This window comes from Acinonyx jubatus, chromosome B1 (assembly GCF_027475565.1).
Source record: "Acinonyx jubatus isolate Ajub_Pintada_27869175 chromosome B1, VMU_Ajub_asm_v1.0, whole genome shotgun sequence".
NCBI classification, from domain to species: domain Eukaryota; kingdom Metazoa; phylum Chordata; class Mammalia; order Carnivora; family Felidae; genus Acinonyx; species Acinonyx jubatus.
Window position 1 is genome coordinate 111,973,966 of NC_069382.1, and position 15,804 is coordinate 111,989,769.

General features: G+C 40.1%; 1 protein-coding gene across 1 annotated transcript; it reads right to left on the minus strand.

Annotated features, from left to right (window-relative positions):
- Positions 1-340: 340 nt before the first annotated feature.
- Positions 341-3,531, minus strand: RPL34 (ribosomal protein L34). Its single transcript, XM_015081860.3, has 4 exons — positions 3,374-3,531; positions 3,191-3,290; positions 2,773-2,876; positions 341-475 (listed from the first exon to the last, which is right to left on the minus strand). The coding sequence occupies exons 1-4, from the start codon at positions 3,436-3,438 to the stop codon at positions 391-393; spliced, it is 354 nt and encodes a 117-aa protein (XP_014937346.1). The 5' UTR covers positions 3,439-3,531; the 3' UTR covers positions 341-390.
- Positions 3,532-15,804: the final 12,273 nt, after the last annotated feature.

A 15,804-nucleotide genomic window follows, 5' to 3' on the forward strand; every position in this document is an offset into this window, starting at 1 on the left:
TTTGGTCTGAAGTAAACTAATGAAATGGAGGGTTTAAATACAATGGTGTATAAAAGATTCTATTCCAAATAACTTGTCAATAAACACTGTTTAATTTCCATCCTGAGTTTTGGTGCTGAAGGAGACTGGATGGAAATGATGCATCGGAATTAAAAGAAACATCCAGATATAACAGCCACTCTTCTCAAACCTCCCCAAGTGTTCTAGAGGTGCTATCAAAAAATTCTACCCATCACTGGCCTCCATTATGGTCTTTCAGTAAAAGCAATCAACTAAAAATCACGGAATCCCAAACACCACATAGAAACCAAACCTGTATACTAACAAATTACAACAGCAATAACAGAAAATGCCTTCGATTGTTTTATTACTCAAAAAAGCTTCATTTCTTTATTTAGCTTTCTGACTCTGTGCTTGTGCCTTCAACACTTTCACAACGATTTTCTGCTCCTCAATAAGGAATGCACGTTTGATCCTAGAAAGAAAAATAATAAATGAATACAGTTTAAGATAAAACCCACTGATTTAATAGGCAGGAAAAGTACCATAAAAGAATTGAGTAAAGCAATCAGGGAAGATACGTAGAAAAGTAAATGAAACCCACCAGTATAGACTAAAAACTTAAGAGATGAAATTAGATGGCCAGAACTGTTTGGCTGGCTGAAAGTCTCCTTTCTACACTGGCAGTTTAAGTAGGATGATCCTTCAATTCTATGCCAATTGTATCTGCCCTCTTCTTCTGAGTCACGAAGGAATTACATATGGGAAACCAAAATGAAGGTTAAAAGCTAATGGCAAGAGGCATTTCATCAAGAGCAAAGTTTCTACAGCCTGGGGTCAGCTCTACTACTTACTAGCTGTGTGATCTTGGGCAAATAACTTTCTCTGTCAAAAGGTACACAAAGAATCTTACACCCATTTCACAGGGTTTTTATGAAGATTAAACTTGGAAGGAGTTGCACTGTGTGTACTCTGAACCTCCCTTTAGAGAGGAAGTACATTTTATCAACTATGATTACAGTGCATGGGACCTGGCAAATAGCAGGTACTAACTACCATTCGTTAAAGCAAAGCTACCTCCACAGAGAAAGCACTCAATTCCCACAAAAACCTCCCCATTTATGATCTCTATTTGTAACCCTGATCATCTAATGATATGGCCTAAAATTCCTGGGATTTTGGACTCCTTCAAAACTCCCCAATGTAATCACATTATAGAAACACAACTGACTGGTGCCACTTTTACTCAGGACCCTTACAAATTCCCTAAACTTACTCAAAGACCAGACCAGTGTCACAGCTAATACTAACCTATAGACAACCGGTAGATCTACATCCAAATTTCCAAGAGCTAGGGCCCAAGAATTGGACTTTCGATAAATGTGCCCATGATTATGTATAGCAAGGTCTGGGAACCAAAGACTGGTAAAAGGCCAAACTCCACTGGCTTAAAACTAACACATGACCCTTCCACCTCCATCTATCTTTCCAATCTCATTGCTCGTTCTTTCATATTCTTTGCCCTTTCAACCTCTTGACCAACATTTACCTATCATGCAGGTTCCACCTCAAATACCGTTCCCAGAGTCCCAACTACTTGAAAGTAATTTCTCCTCCAAACTTCAGTCATAATTCAGTTTTCCAGTATTTCATGGAAGTTCTATTTACCGTGTATTTGTACAACCATAACATGTTTACCATCCCCCTACAAATTAACTCCTGAAAGGCAGAGGGAACTTGCAAGGTTTGTTGTCAGAGTTGGTTTAGAAACCTAGCCTGACCACTTTACAGAACTAGCTTTATAAACTGGAGGCATCCAACTCTTCTGAAGCAGCTCTGTAACTTGTGAAGACCAACCTCCTTGCAAATCCTCCCAGTCAGGTCTTTAGAGGCAATTCATGTATATCAGTGAGGCTAAAATCAAGGGTCTCAATAAAACCTAGAACGAATCCCAGTGCTGCTCCTCACCGGCTGTGTGAATTTAAGCAACAAGCCTTGTTTCCTTCATAGAAAGTACAACGGTCCCTGATGGACTTTTGACGTTTAGCATAAAAACTCTACTACTACACTTCTACCTATGCCACTACCAACTCTCTCACATATCCCAACATCCCAGTCCTCGACCTGGAACACTGTCCTCTCCTCTCACTCACTCCACCAGCCTTTAGGTCTTCATGCAGGTGCCACCGCCTTAGCCTTCACCAAGAGGAAAACCATTCCAAGCACTCACCTTTTGTTGAAAGAACGAGGTTACTATCCATCCTGCTGCAGTTTTCATTCTGGCACATCAAAAGTCTCCCTCCCGGCTCAAAATCTATCAATTCCTACCTGTTTTAGGATCGAGCTAAAAGTCTGTCCTTTAAGGGCCTGCGTAACCTGTGACTTCTACCTTTCTTGGCTATCACCTCCTGCAAAGCTCTGCTACAGCCACACTAGAACTACATATAGTTATTCTCTTCGTACACTTTTTAGACCTTCCTCTCTCCATCTACCTGACTGACCAAAAACTAATAGTTTCTTATCTACCTCCTCCACAAAATCAAGGTCATTTTAATTTCTACATCTGGCATAAAGATGCCGCCAAATCCTAATTGAATTAAAGTGAACCAGTATCTTTACTGGTTTGTACAGTATCAATTGCCCCTAGCCTAGGAAGGACTCTAAAATAGGCTACTCGTGTTTATGTTTCACCAGTCTTCTAATAATCATTAGCATTCAGTGTAACAGACATGCACACACGTTTGAGAAAGTCCATTTAAGAGTGATATTTACCTGTCACGAACACACTTAGCACACATGGAACCACCGTAGGCCCTGCTGACGTGTTTTTTGGTTTTGGACAGCCTCATAAGAACTTTAGGTCTCACAGCACGAACCTGCACAAAGTCAATGTTGAGATTATTTCGTGATGCTTTAACAGAAACAGAAATTGTACTAGATGTGACATATGGCAAGTATAAATACTAAACTAGAACAGGAAATGGTATACTGCTTTATCTGAAAGGCATTTCCCTGTATTTATCACATAGGCTTTAAAAGTCCACGTTCTTGACAGATGTGGATCATGGATGCTTAGTACTTTGCAACCTTCCTAGTGGTGACCTCTCCTTCATTCCATCCCTTACCAAGATGCTAATGCTCCCTAGTTCAATTCTTGTTTACGTTATTCAGAGCAAAAAGGATCACTTACTCCTCGAAGTCGGCCTGGGCACACGCCACATGCAGATTTCGGTGCTTTCCCAACCTTCTTGGTATAAAGGTAAACGATTCTATTACCTGGGGTTCGGGACCTAGAAAGTGAGAGAATAGGGAACAGGCTCAGCATTCTGCAGAGTAAATGACAATATGGATTTTAAATTTTAGAAATACTTACAGCCTAGTTTTGTTAGAGGCTGTATTGTAGGACAGCCTACGACGGTATGTCAAACGCTGGACCATTCTGAATGCCTAAATTAAGAAAGGAATAAAATTGCATTGTAGGAATAATTCAAACCTTACAGCAAAACAGCATCACATAATTTATACGTTCACATATTCTTATATACAATAATCCTTAAAGTATCTTATGAAAAGAATTCCCTATTTTAAAACTACTGAGATTTAAAGGTGCCTGGTAAGAATACTAACAGACCCATGTTTGTTTTCCTTATGGTAATCAATGGTGGCACTTGGTTAAAATTTACCAGATGTATTCCTCAAAACATCTGATTCTGTTTGGAGTAGTGTCCAGAAAAGTGCTACTAACAGGCAAATTTAAGAAACCCTGTTTTTAAAGGAAAAGCGCACCTGAGCATCTATGTTGAACCCTCACTTAGGCCATCTACTGGCCTATACAGCACAAGGGGCTAGCTTCCTTGTCTCTACATTTTTACGGAGTTCACACAGCTGTCATTAGTTACAAATGAGAGAAGCTATCCTGCCCAACCTAGTGCAGTGCCTGTCACATGAAAGATGCTCAGGGTTCAGTGTCTTGCCCCAAAGTAGCATGTGTGACAAGCTAAGTGCCAAATACTTATTTTTGTATCAAAGAGTCTTTGGATTATGGCATTTTTTTTATCGACTGAAAATAACACTGAATGTCACTGAGCAAATCGGTATGTAAGTATGCCTATGAACCGTTTTCTCAGTTAACTGCTCAAAGTAACATGAAAACGTAAACAAGACTTGAATCCTCATTTTTAACCCCAAACTTTGTAATCATTTCATCACATGCAATGCAAAAGTAAAGAGCCTGCTTTTGTTGTTATAAGGTCTTTACTAACATTACACTGAAACATAACTATGAAGACACCAAAAGCGTCCCCGAAGGCCAATGAGATCCAAGAAGCCACCATTCCGTTTACATCTCCAAAACCAAGACCGAAAACTCCCTATTAACATTTTTATCTTCCTTGCTATTGGCCTTGGAAAAGAAAACATTTTGAAACAACGACCCGAACATCCTGGTCTCCAGTCCTCCCAAAACCTGAGAACATCTACTACAGGCGCACTTAACGTGGGCATTAAAATAGGAAAACGTTCTGCGATTTCGCAGCCTCAATCAGCCGAACCACAACTCGTAGGTCTCCAAAAGCGACCTCGAAGGCGGCAAAGTTCCAGGTGATGAGCTCCGGCTATTCCCGGCTCGGGAGGGGTGGTCCGGATCGATGGCGCTCTGAGGCTAAAAGCCGGGGGACCTGCTCACCACCAGCTTTCCTTCTGAACCCTTATCCCTATGCCAGTCCAAAAGGCTGAGCCTGAGAAATCCTGGTTCCTCTAACTCCCCGGATGGCGGCCGATTGTAGAGGGAGTAAGCAACAGGGAAAAGGAAAAAGCAACCATACCTACGGACGCCGTCCCCGGAAGAGGAAAAAGGAAGTACTTGCAAGTTTAAAGGTTAAATAGGACTGCGTCAGACAGGAAGTTACGTCATAACCAGAGCCGCCATGTTGTACGGAAGCCACCTAGCTCCCCTCCATGGGAGGGAATGCATAGCGCCGCCACGTTGTACGGCAACCGACGTGCCGCCTTTCCTTGGGCCCGGATGCAAGTTAGCAACCCACCCACAAAGCCACACTTAAGATCTTTTGGGAATCGCCCTAGAAACAAATGCAAATGACAAAGGAACTGCAAAGGGAGGAGGTGGGACAAAATCAACTTTTTTCGTTCTTAGGGGCGCTACAACGTATTTAATCTAAAGGGCGCCAGCTTTGCAGTTAGACCTGGGTTTAAAACCCAATTCTGACACTTGTTATTAGTTGACCTTTGAGGAGTTGCTGTCTTTAACCTTCCCTTCTTTTTTACTTATCATTCATTCAAAGCACAAGCTTTACAAATTGGATTTAAATCCAGTATCTACTAATTATTAGCTGTGTTACTTTGAGCAAGTCTTTAAATGAGTTATGTCATGATCAAAGGCACAATAAAATTAAAGCACTTAGCACAGGTCTTGTGGAGAGCAAGTGCTCAATAAATGGTGGCTAATCTTACAATTATGTACAAAGAGCTTCACATGAGTGGTGAAATTTGAGCTGGGACTTAAAAATGAGGAGAAAAGGGAACCCCCCCCCCCGAAATAGCATGTAAAAGTTAACATTAAGTGCCTATGTGTATTTTTCTGAGACCAGGATTCTTAGACTTCTTTATATTGTCAAAGGGATTTGTGACCTCCAAAAAAGTAAAGAGCACTTTGTCTGGACTCTAAGGAAAGATGCTAAAAAGGGCCTTTAAATTTTTATCTGACCTTAGGTTCCCTGCAAACATACTGAGGGTTGCATGCCGGTGTATTGGAGAGTGCTCCTAAAAAAATACATCCCTAGGGAAATGAAGAAGGTAGGAGCAGGGGACCCACAATGTGGTTGCAGCTGAGGCCTCAGGTATTCCAACTAGGAGCTCTGGAATTAGGATGTCTCTCATTGTTGTCCCAAACAGGCAAAGGAGCCAGGCCTTTGTATTCCCAGATCAGCGTCCTTACTCTCTCTGCGTGCCCTCTGACCCTGAGTGAAGCAGGTTCTTTCTTTCTTTTTTTTTTTTTTCAAATTTTTATTTTTTAACATTTATTCATTTTTGAGAGACAGAGGGAGAGGGAGACACAATCTGAAGCAGGCTCCAGGCCCTGAGCTGTCAGCACAGAGGCCGTTGCGGAACTCAAACCGACGAACCATGAGATTGTGACCTGAGCTGAAGTCGGATACTTAACCAACTAAACAGCACAGGTGCCCCTCTTTCTTCATTTTTTTTAAAGTTTATTTATTTATTTTGAGAGAGACCGAGCGCAAACGCGAGTGGGGGAGAGACAGAAGAGAAGTCAGAGAGAATCCCAGGCCGCCTCCGCGCTGCTCCATCTCAAGAACCATGAGATCACGACCTGAGCTGAAACCAAGTCTGACGCTCAACCTACTGAGCCACCCAGGCGCCTGGAGTGAAGCAGTTCCTTGAAGCTGAGAGCAATGTCTAGTGAGGGAGGCAGATGTGAGCCTGCTGCATTGACCCAGAAGAGAGAATTTGAGTAGAGCGTCCCAATATCCATTCAAGGTCCCTTCCAGGTTTCCTGGTCTGACCGTCCTTGAGGTGAGGAAGCAGGCAGGTGACTGAGGGCAGATTGCCTTGTTCATATTAGAGATCTGTCTTGGACTGTGAGTCCTGTTAAGGACATCATGCCTCACGTTTTTGTCACCATACCAAATGGAAGGCTCTGGTTATACCCTTCCCTTTGTTAACTCTTAAAGAGCTGCTTCTCTCCTGACCTAGTCGTGAGTTATTCCCCTCCTTTCCAGTCGGTTTTTGTCCTTCTGGAATCCCTTTCATCTCTGTAGCAAGCAGCAGACAGAGTCAGAAGTGGTTTTTGAATGAGTGAACAAATTTACTTAAAATATATTCTCTTTCTTTCTGGAGAGACTGTGCTGGGCTGATGGGTACAACAACAGGAGATGGGAATCCTTAACACGCTGTAGTATGGTTTACTAAAGTTTCCATGCCCTACTCTATCCCAACAGAAAAGAATAGTGGTCTATCATAATTTTCCCTTATTATACTTAACTCAGTTCCAACATGTGACTTTCTTCTCTTTCAATCTGTATTTGCATTTTTCTTGGTCAGTCTTGCCAGAGATATGGACTATTTTATTAAACATTTCGAAGAACCTCATTTGTTTTTATTAATCTTTCTTTCTTTTATTCTCCATTCATTGACTTCTGTGTACTTTTACTAAATATCTTATAAACGTTGTGAAATTGAAATATGATGAACCTACCTCACACTTTTTTTCTGGCGTGAACTGGGAAACTTTGAGGTTTAAAATTCATTTAGTTGAAAGACTTTTCCGGAAACTTATTAATTTTAATGTGGCCAAATGTATCTTTTCTGAGTTTGTGCTTTGTGTGTCTTGTTTTAAGTATCCTTTTCTACTCAAAGGTCTATAAGATATTCACCTGTATTTTCTGGCAATTTAAAGTCTTGTTATTGACTCTTTTAGAGTTGTTTTTTTGCATGTAGAGTGAGTTAGAGATACAATTTTCTTTCCATTATGTATAATCTTATTTTTTCCAGCTTTGCCTATTGAATAGTACCCTCTTTCCCTACCAATCTGATATCTAAGCTCTGTTGTAAATAGTACTTTGTAGCTCCAAACCTGCGTGGGTCTGTTTCTGGCTCACTATTCTCTTCCACTGGTCACTTTGTCTTTTCTTTATTAGTTTTAGACACTCTAAAGTCTTTAGGAGATCTTAACTGCTAGAAGCGCAAATATGTGTTACCTTTCTTTTTTGGGAGGAAAATTCTTGACCTTTTCTCTCTTCCAGTTGCATTTTAGAGTCAGCTACTCTGAATTTTGTTTGCATTTGCATTGACTCTGGATCAATTAGAGGAGAATTAACATTTTTATACTATGAAGTTTTCATAAATGTGAATATAGCATCTCTCAATGTATACTTAAGTCCTCTTTAATGTCCCTTAATAAAGTTTTATAATTTTTCTATAGAGATTTGCATGCTTTGGGTTAGATTAATTTCTAGGTTAATTAAAAGTTGACATTTTCTGATTCTGTTGTGAAAGGTGTCTTTTAAACTATATATTCTCATTTTTTTATTGCTGATATATAGAAATGCAATTGCTTATATATTAATTTGACTTTCAGCTGTCTTAATAAATTCTATTATTTCTACTAATTTGTATGAAGATTCTTTTGGATTTTCTAAGATTTGTTTGAAGTAGTAACTTAAAATCTTCACACATATCATACATATGTAATTTAATACATTTTCACAAATTGAACACACCTAGATCAAGACAAAGCATTATCAGCACTCCAAATGGCTTTTCTATATACTCCCATTCTTTTCCCCTCTTTCCAGGGATAACCACTATTCAGACTTCCACCCCATAGATAAGTTTTGTCAATTTTTGTACTTCATGTAAATGAAAAATATTTTTTATATCTAGCTTCTTTTGTCAATCTTATGTTTATAATACTCATCTCTATTTTTTTTTTTTTTAATTCTTACTGCTACATAGAATTCCACTGAACGAACATTGTACTATTCTTCTGTTGAAGGGCATTAGGTAGCTTCCAAGTTTGGGCTATTATGAAGAGTGCTTCTATGAACATGGTTAGTACATGTTTTTTGGCGAAGATAATACATACATTTCAGTTGGGTATAAATGTAGCAGTGGAATTGGTGGGTCACAGAGTATGCATGGTAGGCAGAAGGCTAAGAATTCTAGGATGGCCCCAGTGACTTCTGTCTCATGGTGTTATTCTCATAATGATGTTATATTACATGGCAGAAGGGATTTTGAAGATGTAATTAAGGTTACTAATCAGTTGACAACAAATGAAGCCAAAATTAGAATTGGGCTGAAGGAATGTTGAAGGACACCAGCAGCTTCTGCTATGCTAAATAAGAATTCAAGGCTGGTGCTTGGTTTTTTCTGTTTTTTGTTTTTGTTTTTTGTTTTTCCTTTCAGTACTTTGAAAGTACCAGTCTGTTGTTTTTTGGTTTGCATGATCTGTTGAAAAGTCAAATTATTCTTATTTTTTCTTTAAAAAAACGTTTGCCTTTTTTTCTCTGTATTTTGGAACACTTTCTCTTTAGATTTGGTTTCCATTAGTTTTATTATGATATACTTAGGCAAGGTTTTCTTTATTTATTCCAGGAGGTTTGTAGGTTCTTTTATATCTGTATCTTGGTATCTTTCACAAATTTTAAGAAATTCTCAGCCATTATCTGTTCAAATATTATTTATGCCCCATTCTATTTCTTTCTGGGACTCCAGCTACACACTGTATTCTTATCACTATACCTCTAGGTCTCTCTCCTAGTTATTAGTTGCAATATAACAAATCATCTTAAACTAGTGGTATAAAATAACCATTTTACTCATGGATTCCTTGGGCCAGGAAGTTCTATAGGACATAGTGGGAATGGTTTGTCTTTGCTACATCATGCCTGGTGCCTCAGTGAGGGGTAACTTGAATGCTAGAGGCTGGAATCATCTGAATGCTTTTTTACTTAGTGCCTGCATTGGGATACCTTAAAGGCTAAGCTCAGCCTGAAACAGTCCACCAGAGCACCTACATGACCTCTGCATAGGGCTTGGACTTCTCATACATGGCAGTTGGGTTCCAAGAGGAAGTACCTCGGGAGGGAGCATCTAGAAAGTAAGCATTCTAATAGAAACATCAGAAGCTGCATGGCCTTTTATGGCCTAGCCATGGAAAGGCACATAACATCACTTATGCCATATTCACAAGCTCAAGGTTCTGGTCACTAATTCCAGCATGGGGGTGGTGAGGAAGGGGTTTCCACACCACCAAGCAAGTCTCTGACACCAGCCAGATGTCCTACAATTCAACTTAATTCCAACACTGTCTACCTAGAGATAGCGTCAGGTCCCACAAGTAGGGGCTCAGGTCTACAAACTGCCTTTCACTTTAGATGCCACTATGAGTCCAGGTGGTTACCTGTGCTTCCAACCAACTGGCTATGAAGCAGAAGTTACCACGACTCCCTCTTTGGTTTTGATTAATTTTCCAGAGTGACTTATAGACCTCAGGAAATCCATTTTCTCATTAGATTGCCAATTTATTACAAGAGATATTGAAGGGTACAAATCAGCAACCAGATGAAGACATCCATAGGGTGAGGTCCCCAAAAAAGGATCTTTCGTTCCCACGGAGTTTAGGCCCAGGACAGTGGCTCGTGGAAGTGTTCCGTTTCCCCAACCAATCCTGTAATCAAATGGTTGGTTCTTCTGGCAACCACCCCCTAGCTTCAGGCAAGGTCCGGGAATCACTGAGTTAACACAACAAGACTTCACAACTCTTATCACTTAGGAGATTTTAAGGGGTTGACAGCTATGTGTCAGGATGGAAGGAAGATCAAATATATATTTCCAATTTTAAATCACAATATCACAAGCCCACCTAGATTCAAAGGCAGTGGACTTACATCCTTACCTCTTGATGGATAGAGCATCAATAATTGTAGGATCATATTTTATTTTATTTTTTAAAGTTTATTTATTTTGAGAGAGAGGGAGAGAACAAGCCAGGGAGGAGCAGAGAGAGAGAGAGGAAGACAGAAAATCCCAAGCAGGCGGTCAGCACAGAGCCCAAAGTGGGGTTCCAACTCACTTACCAGGAGATATGACCAGAGCCTAAGCTTAACCAACTGAACCACCCAGGTGCCCTGATACTCAACAGATCTTAATACTTAAAGTATCTTAATAGATACTAAGAAGGAAATTCACAAATTCAGCACTCATTCTTGACATGGTTAAAAAAATTAAAATATAATTGACAGCTATTTTCTTTATATATATATATATTTTCTTTACATATATATGTATATATATTTTTTCTTTATATATATGTATATATATATTTTCTTTATATATATGTATACATATATACATATGTATATATATGTATACATATATATATATATACACACACACACATATATATATAATGTTTATTTTTGAGAGAGAGAGAGAGAGTGAGTCAGGGAGGGGCAGAGAGAAAGGCAGACAAAAAAATCTGAAGCAGGCTCCAGGCTCTGACCTGTCAGCACAGAGCCCAATGCAGGGTTCGAATTCACAAACTGTGAGATTATGATCTAAGACGAAGTCGGACACTGACTGAGCCACCCAGGTGCTCCATACAGCTATTTTCTTAACACAAGACTTAGTGATGTTTTCCTACTAACATCAGGACCAAAATGGAAATGCCCAGTGGAAATGGATAAGATCAGCCAACAGAAATGGGTAAGAGGCATAAGAATTAGAAAGGAAGAGGGAATATGCCTGGGTAATATACCTGGAAACACTGCAAAAATTAATTAAAAAGTTAAATACCAATAATATGAGAATTTAGTAAGATAGCAGGATATTAACTAATGCACAAAAATTCGTGGCCTTCAATAAAAAGAAAACAGTTAAATGGAATAATGGAAGAGAGGATGCCACTTACCTACAGAGGATGCCAAAATACCTACAAATAAACTGGGGATCATGGGTGGCTTTTCTAATTTGCACAAAGCCATCACGGTGTTCTTGTTTCATTGGCTATTTCTCTGCCTGATAGCTACATGGCTTACTCTCAATTGCTCTACCTCTTTGTTCCAGGTCCCTTTTTTGGTGAGGCCTATCCTAACCATCCCACTTAAATTGCTCATTTCTGTCCTTCATTGGCACTCCTAGTCCACCCCCCCCACTCTTTTTTTTTCCTCCACTCATCACTTTCTAACGTACTATATACATATTATGTCCACTATACCTCGTCTGCCTCCCTTAGAAGTATGCTGCTCAAGTAGGGAAATTTTGCCCTTTAAAACAAGTTTTGGGGGGACACCTGTGTGATTCAGTAGGTTAAGTGTCCGACTTTGGCTCAGGTTGTGATCTCGCGGGTTGTGGGTTTGGGCCCCCCGTGGGGCTCTGTACTGACAGCTTGGAGCCTGGAACCTCTTTGGATTCTGTCTCCCTCTCTCGCTACCTCTCCACCACTCATGCTCTGTCTCTCTCTGTCTCTCAAAAATGAATAAGCGTTAAAATAAATTCAATAATAAAAATTTTCAATACCTAGAATGGTACTTGGAATGTAGGAAGCACTCAAAAAAATTTTTTTTAAAGTAAATGAATGAGATTGGAGATTGTCAAAGAATGGTGAGAGGGAGCATGTGGACTGGAGCTTCCTATTCAAGAAGAACTTCTACTTAAGAATTTTGTTATTTCTGGGGCGCCTGGGTGGCTCAGTCGGTTGAGCGTCCGACTTCGGCTCAGGTCACAATCTCGCGGTCCATGAGTTCGAGCCCCGCGTCGGGCTCTGGGCTGACAGCTCAGAGCCTGGAGCCTGCTTCCGATTCTGTGTCTCCCTCTCTCTCTGCCCCTCCCCCATTCATGCTCTGTCTCTCTCTGTCTCAAAAATAAATAAAAAACATTAAAAAAAATTAAAAAAAAAGAATTTTGTTATTTCTAGATGAGGTTATATTTGTAGTCATTGAGACACAGGACAGAAATAGAAAGACTTTCATTGTAGAACTTGTACACTTTGTCCCATTACTGGGTGTCACACACTATAGACCTCCATGAATTAATGCCTTTTATTAATCCTGTGATTATTTGTGGATAGGTGAATTGTGTTACACTGCATTTTGTGTATTAAACGCTTTAATTGGTTTAATGTAAACATTTAAATTTTTGTAATGTTTTTATTTTATTTTTGAGAGAGAGACAGAGTGAGAGCAGGGGAGGAGGGGCAGAGAGAGAGAGGGAGGCACAGAATCCAAAGCAGGCTCCAGGCTCCGAGCTGTTGGTGCAGAGCCCGGTGCGGGGCTTGAACTCACCAACTGTGAGATCATGACCTGAGCTGAAGTCGGATGCTCAACCAACTGAGCCACCCAGGGGAGCCTCAGTGTAAACATTTTAAAATATGCCATGGTTTTGGTAATCTTGCTTTGGCATGTCTTTATTTAAAAAAAGTTTTTTAAGTTTGTTTGTTTATTTATTTACAGAGAAAGCATGTGTGTGCCAGTGGAGGAGGGGCAGAGAGTGAATCCCAAACCGGCTCCATGCTGTCAGCATAGAGCCTGATGTGGAGCTCGAACTCATGAACCGTGAGGTCATGACCTGAGCTGAAATCCAAAGTCAGATGCTTAACCAACTGAGCCACCCAGGGGCCCCAGCATGTATTTATTTTTAAATTTATACGTGTCTTTCTTGACTTACAGTAGGGTTACATCTTATGCTGAAGATATTGTAAGTCAGAAATGTGTTTAATAGGGGTCGCCTGGATGGCTCAGTCGGTTGAGTGTGGGACTTTGGCTCAGGTCCTGATTTCATGGTTTGTGAGTTCGAGCCCTGCATCAAGCTCTCTGCTGTCAGCCCAAAGCCAGCTTCAGATCTTCTGTCCTCCTCTCTCTCTGCCACTCCCCCACTCTCTCTCTCTTTCTCTCTCAAAGATAAACATTGTAAAAGTGTGTTTAATACACTTAACAATACACTAACATCACAGCTTAGCCTAGCCTCCCTTAAATGTGCTCAGAACCCTCACATTAGACTATAGTTGAGCAAAACCATGTAATGCAAAGTCCATTTTTTCATAAAGGTTGACTATCTCATGTAATTTACTGAGTACTGCACTGAAAGTGAAAAACGGAGTGGTTGTGTGGGTGCAGAATGGTTGTAAGTGTGCCAGTTGTTCACCTTTGTGACAGTGCAGCTGACGGGGGGTGGGGGGGGTGGGGGGGGTGGCTGCAACTGCTGCCCCTGCCCAGCCTCGTGAGGGCATACCCTACCGTGTACCGCTAGCCTGGGGAAAGATCCAAATTCAAAATTCCAAGATGGCTTCTAGTGAATGTGTATCATTTTTGCACCATTGTAAAGTAGAACCATTGTAAGTTGGAGATATTCTGTACCGGGCACCTCAAGAAACGTAGCAGAAGTGGTCCAAGCTTTCCTTGATTTTTTTTTTAAGTTTATTTTCTTTTTGAGAGAGAGACGGAGACAGAGCTGGAGTGGCAGAGAGAGAGAGGGAGACTCAGAATCGGAAGCAGGCTCCAGGCTCTGAGCTGTCAGCACACAGCCCATGCGCGGCTCAAACCTAAAAGCTGTGAGATCCTAACCTGAGCTGAAGTTGAATGCTTAACCAACTGAGCCACCCAGGCACCACCAAGCTTTCCTTGATTCTTGAAAGGCCCTATTAGAGACCTACTGCTCACCTTATGCTGGAGGTCTGTGTCTTCTGAACTACTGTGGAGCCTTTTTGCTAAATTATGTTGCCTGCATCTTTAATTGCTCTGCCATTTGAGCTGTAGTTTAGAGATGATTTTTGCTACAAAGAGTTAAAATATCAGAGCATTTTAACCACTCGAAAATTTAGAAATAGGAATTTGAGACAAATTAGATTTTTCTAATAGAAATGTTCTGAGCCTAATGCCCTAAAGGGGAGTAAAGAAACCAATTAACTTTAATTTAAATAATCATGTCTTAAGTAGCAAATGAACCGAGTTCTATTGTTAAAGAACAACTGTATTAAATCCCTGAAAGGTTAGTTTCAAAATGGCATTAATGCAGTGGTTTCATGTTTTACTAATGAAGTAAGTTTCCATTGGTCACTGTGACTTCTGTTTGCTGGCATACTGGTCATTGTTACCGAGAGGAGTGGAAGGGGAAAGATTGAGAGCAAGGATAGAATAATTGTGTGAAATTGCCAGTGATGTTTCTCTTGCTAGTAACTTTTTTTTAAGCGACAAAGAGAAAAGCTAATAATTTTATTTTTGGGGGGAAAAATAGTATAAGAAAGTGTAAGAAAAGCTTGTTTTCTTATTCTAAAACTTATGTATATGGCATATGATTTTCTGTTTGTAGTTGCTATTTGAAAATAATGTATTTAAGATGACTGAGATCACTGTTCAGAACTACAATGACTTAAGTTTCAGCAGATGTTTATAAACATTAAGGCAACCATCAACAATGTATCAATAAGGTATATATTATACTAAAATCTGGCAGTGGGTTAATGCTGAAGATGCATTTTGGATGAGCTTATGTAATTAGAAAGAACATGAACTTGGCAGTTTGAAGCTAGATCATGGAAGGCTTTCTATGCTCAAAGGCTTGAAACTTTCTTCTTATGATTTCTCTATGTCTTCCTTCTCATGTGCTGCCTTTGTGACCTTAGGAAGTCAAGTTAACTTTGCAGAGACTGTCTTTTTATCTATAATATGAGGATAATAATCTTATGTAATGGGTATGCTGGGAGAATTAACAGAGGTAAAGCATGTGATTGAGGCTAGCATACCTCAGTGGAAGCTTAATAAATAGTGGCCCTAGTATTGTTTCCTAGAAATGAAATGCTGCTTTGGCTCTCCTTTATTAACCAGTTTTGCATATCACACATCACTATCACATCTCGTGCTCTACTAATGTTTGCTGTATTCTTGGGGAAACCTTTTAATTTCCTTTTGGTACTTTGTAGACGAAGCCTAAAGAAGCCACTACAGAATTTACCAAAATGGAAAAACAGCATGGCTTGACAGAAAAGGCCAAAAGAGTTTAAGGGTTGGTATATCAAAGCCTTGATTTTTCTGCAGATGCTTTTTCTTCAAAACAGTCCCTGCCTTGGCTGGCAAAATGACCTGTGCCTTGATTCAATTATTTATGCAAATCAAAACAATTTTTTTCCCCCCTGGGAAGGACATGGTGAAATGATGCTATAGAAAGATCCTGTGCATTTCCCTTATTGCTTGCTCCACCGCAATACTATTTTGTAGCAAGAGGAAAATGATTTGGCAGAATGCTCCCCCACCCCCACATAGAAAGCACATA

What these genes read in the sequence shown, in the direction of transcription:
- RPL34 (XM_015081860.3), bottom strand. Translation starts at nt 3,438, where the DNA reads ATGGTCCAGCGTTTGACATACCGTCGTAGGCTGTCCTACAATACAGCC. An exon ending in GCCTCTAACAAAACTAGGCT is followed by an intron (nt 3,291 to 3,373) that starts GTAAGTATTTCT and finishes CTCACTTTCTAG; the next exon opens with GTCCCGAACCCCAGGTAATA. An exon ending in GCCCAGGCCGACTTCGAGGA is followed by an intron (nt 2,877 to 3,190) that starts GTAAGTGATCCT and finishes GACTTTGTGCAG; the next exon opens with GTTCGTGCTGTGAGACCTAA.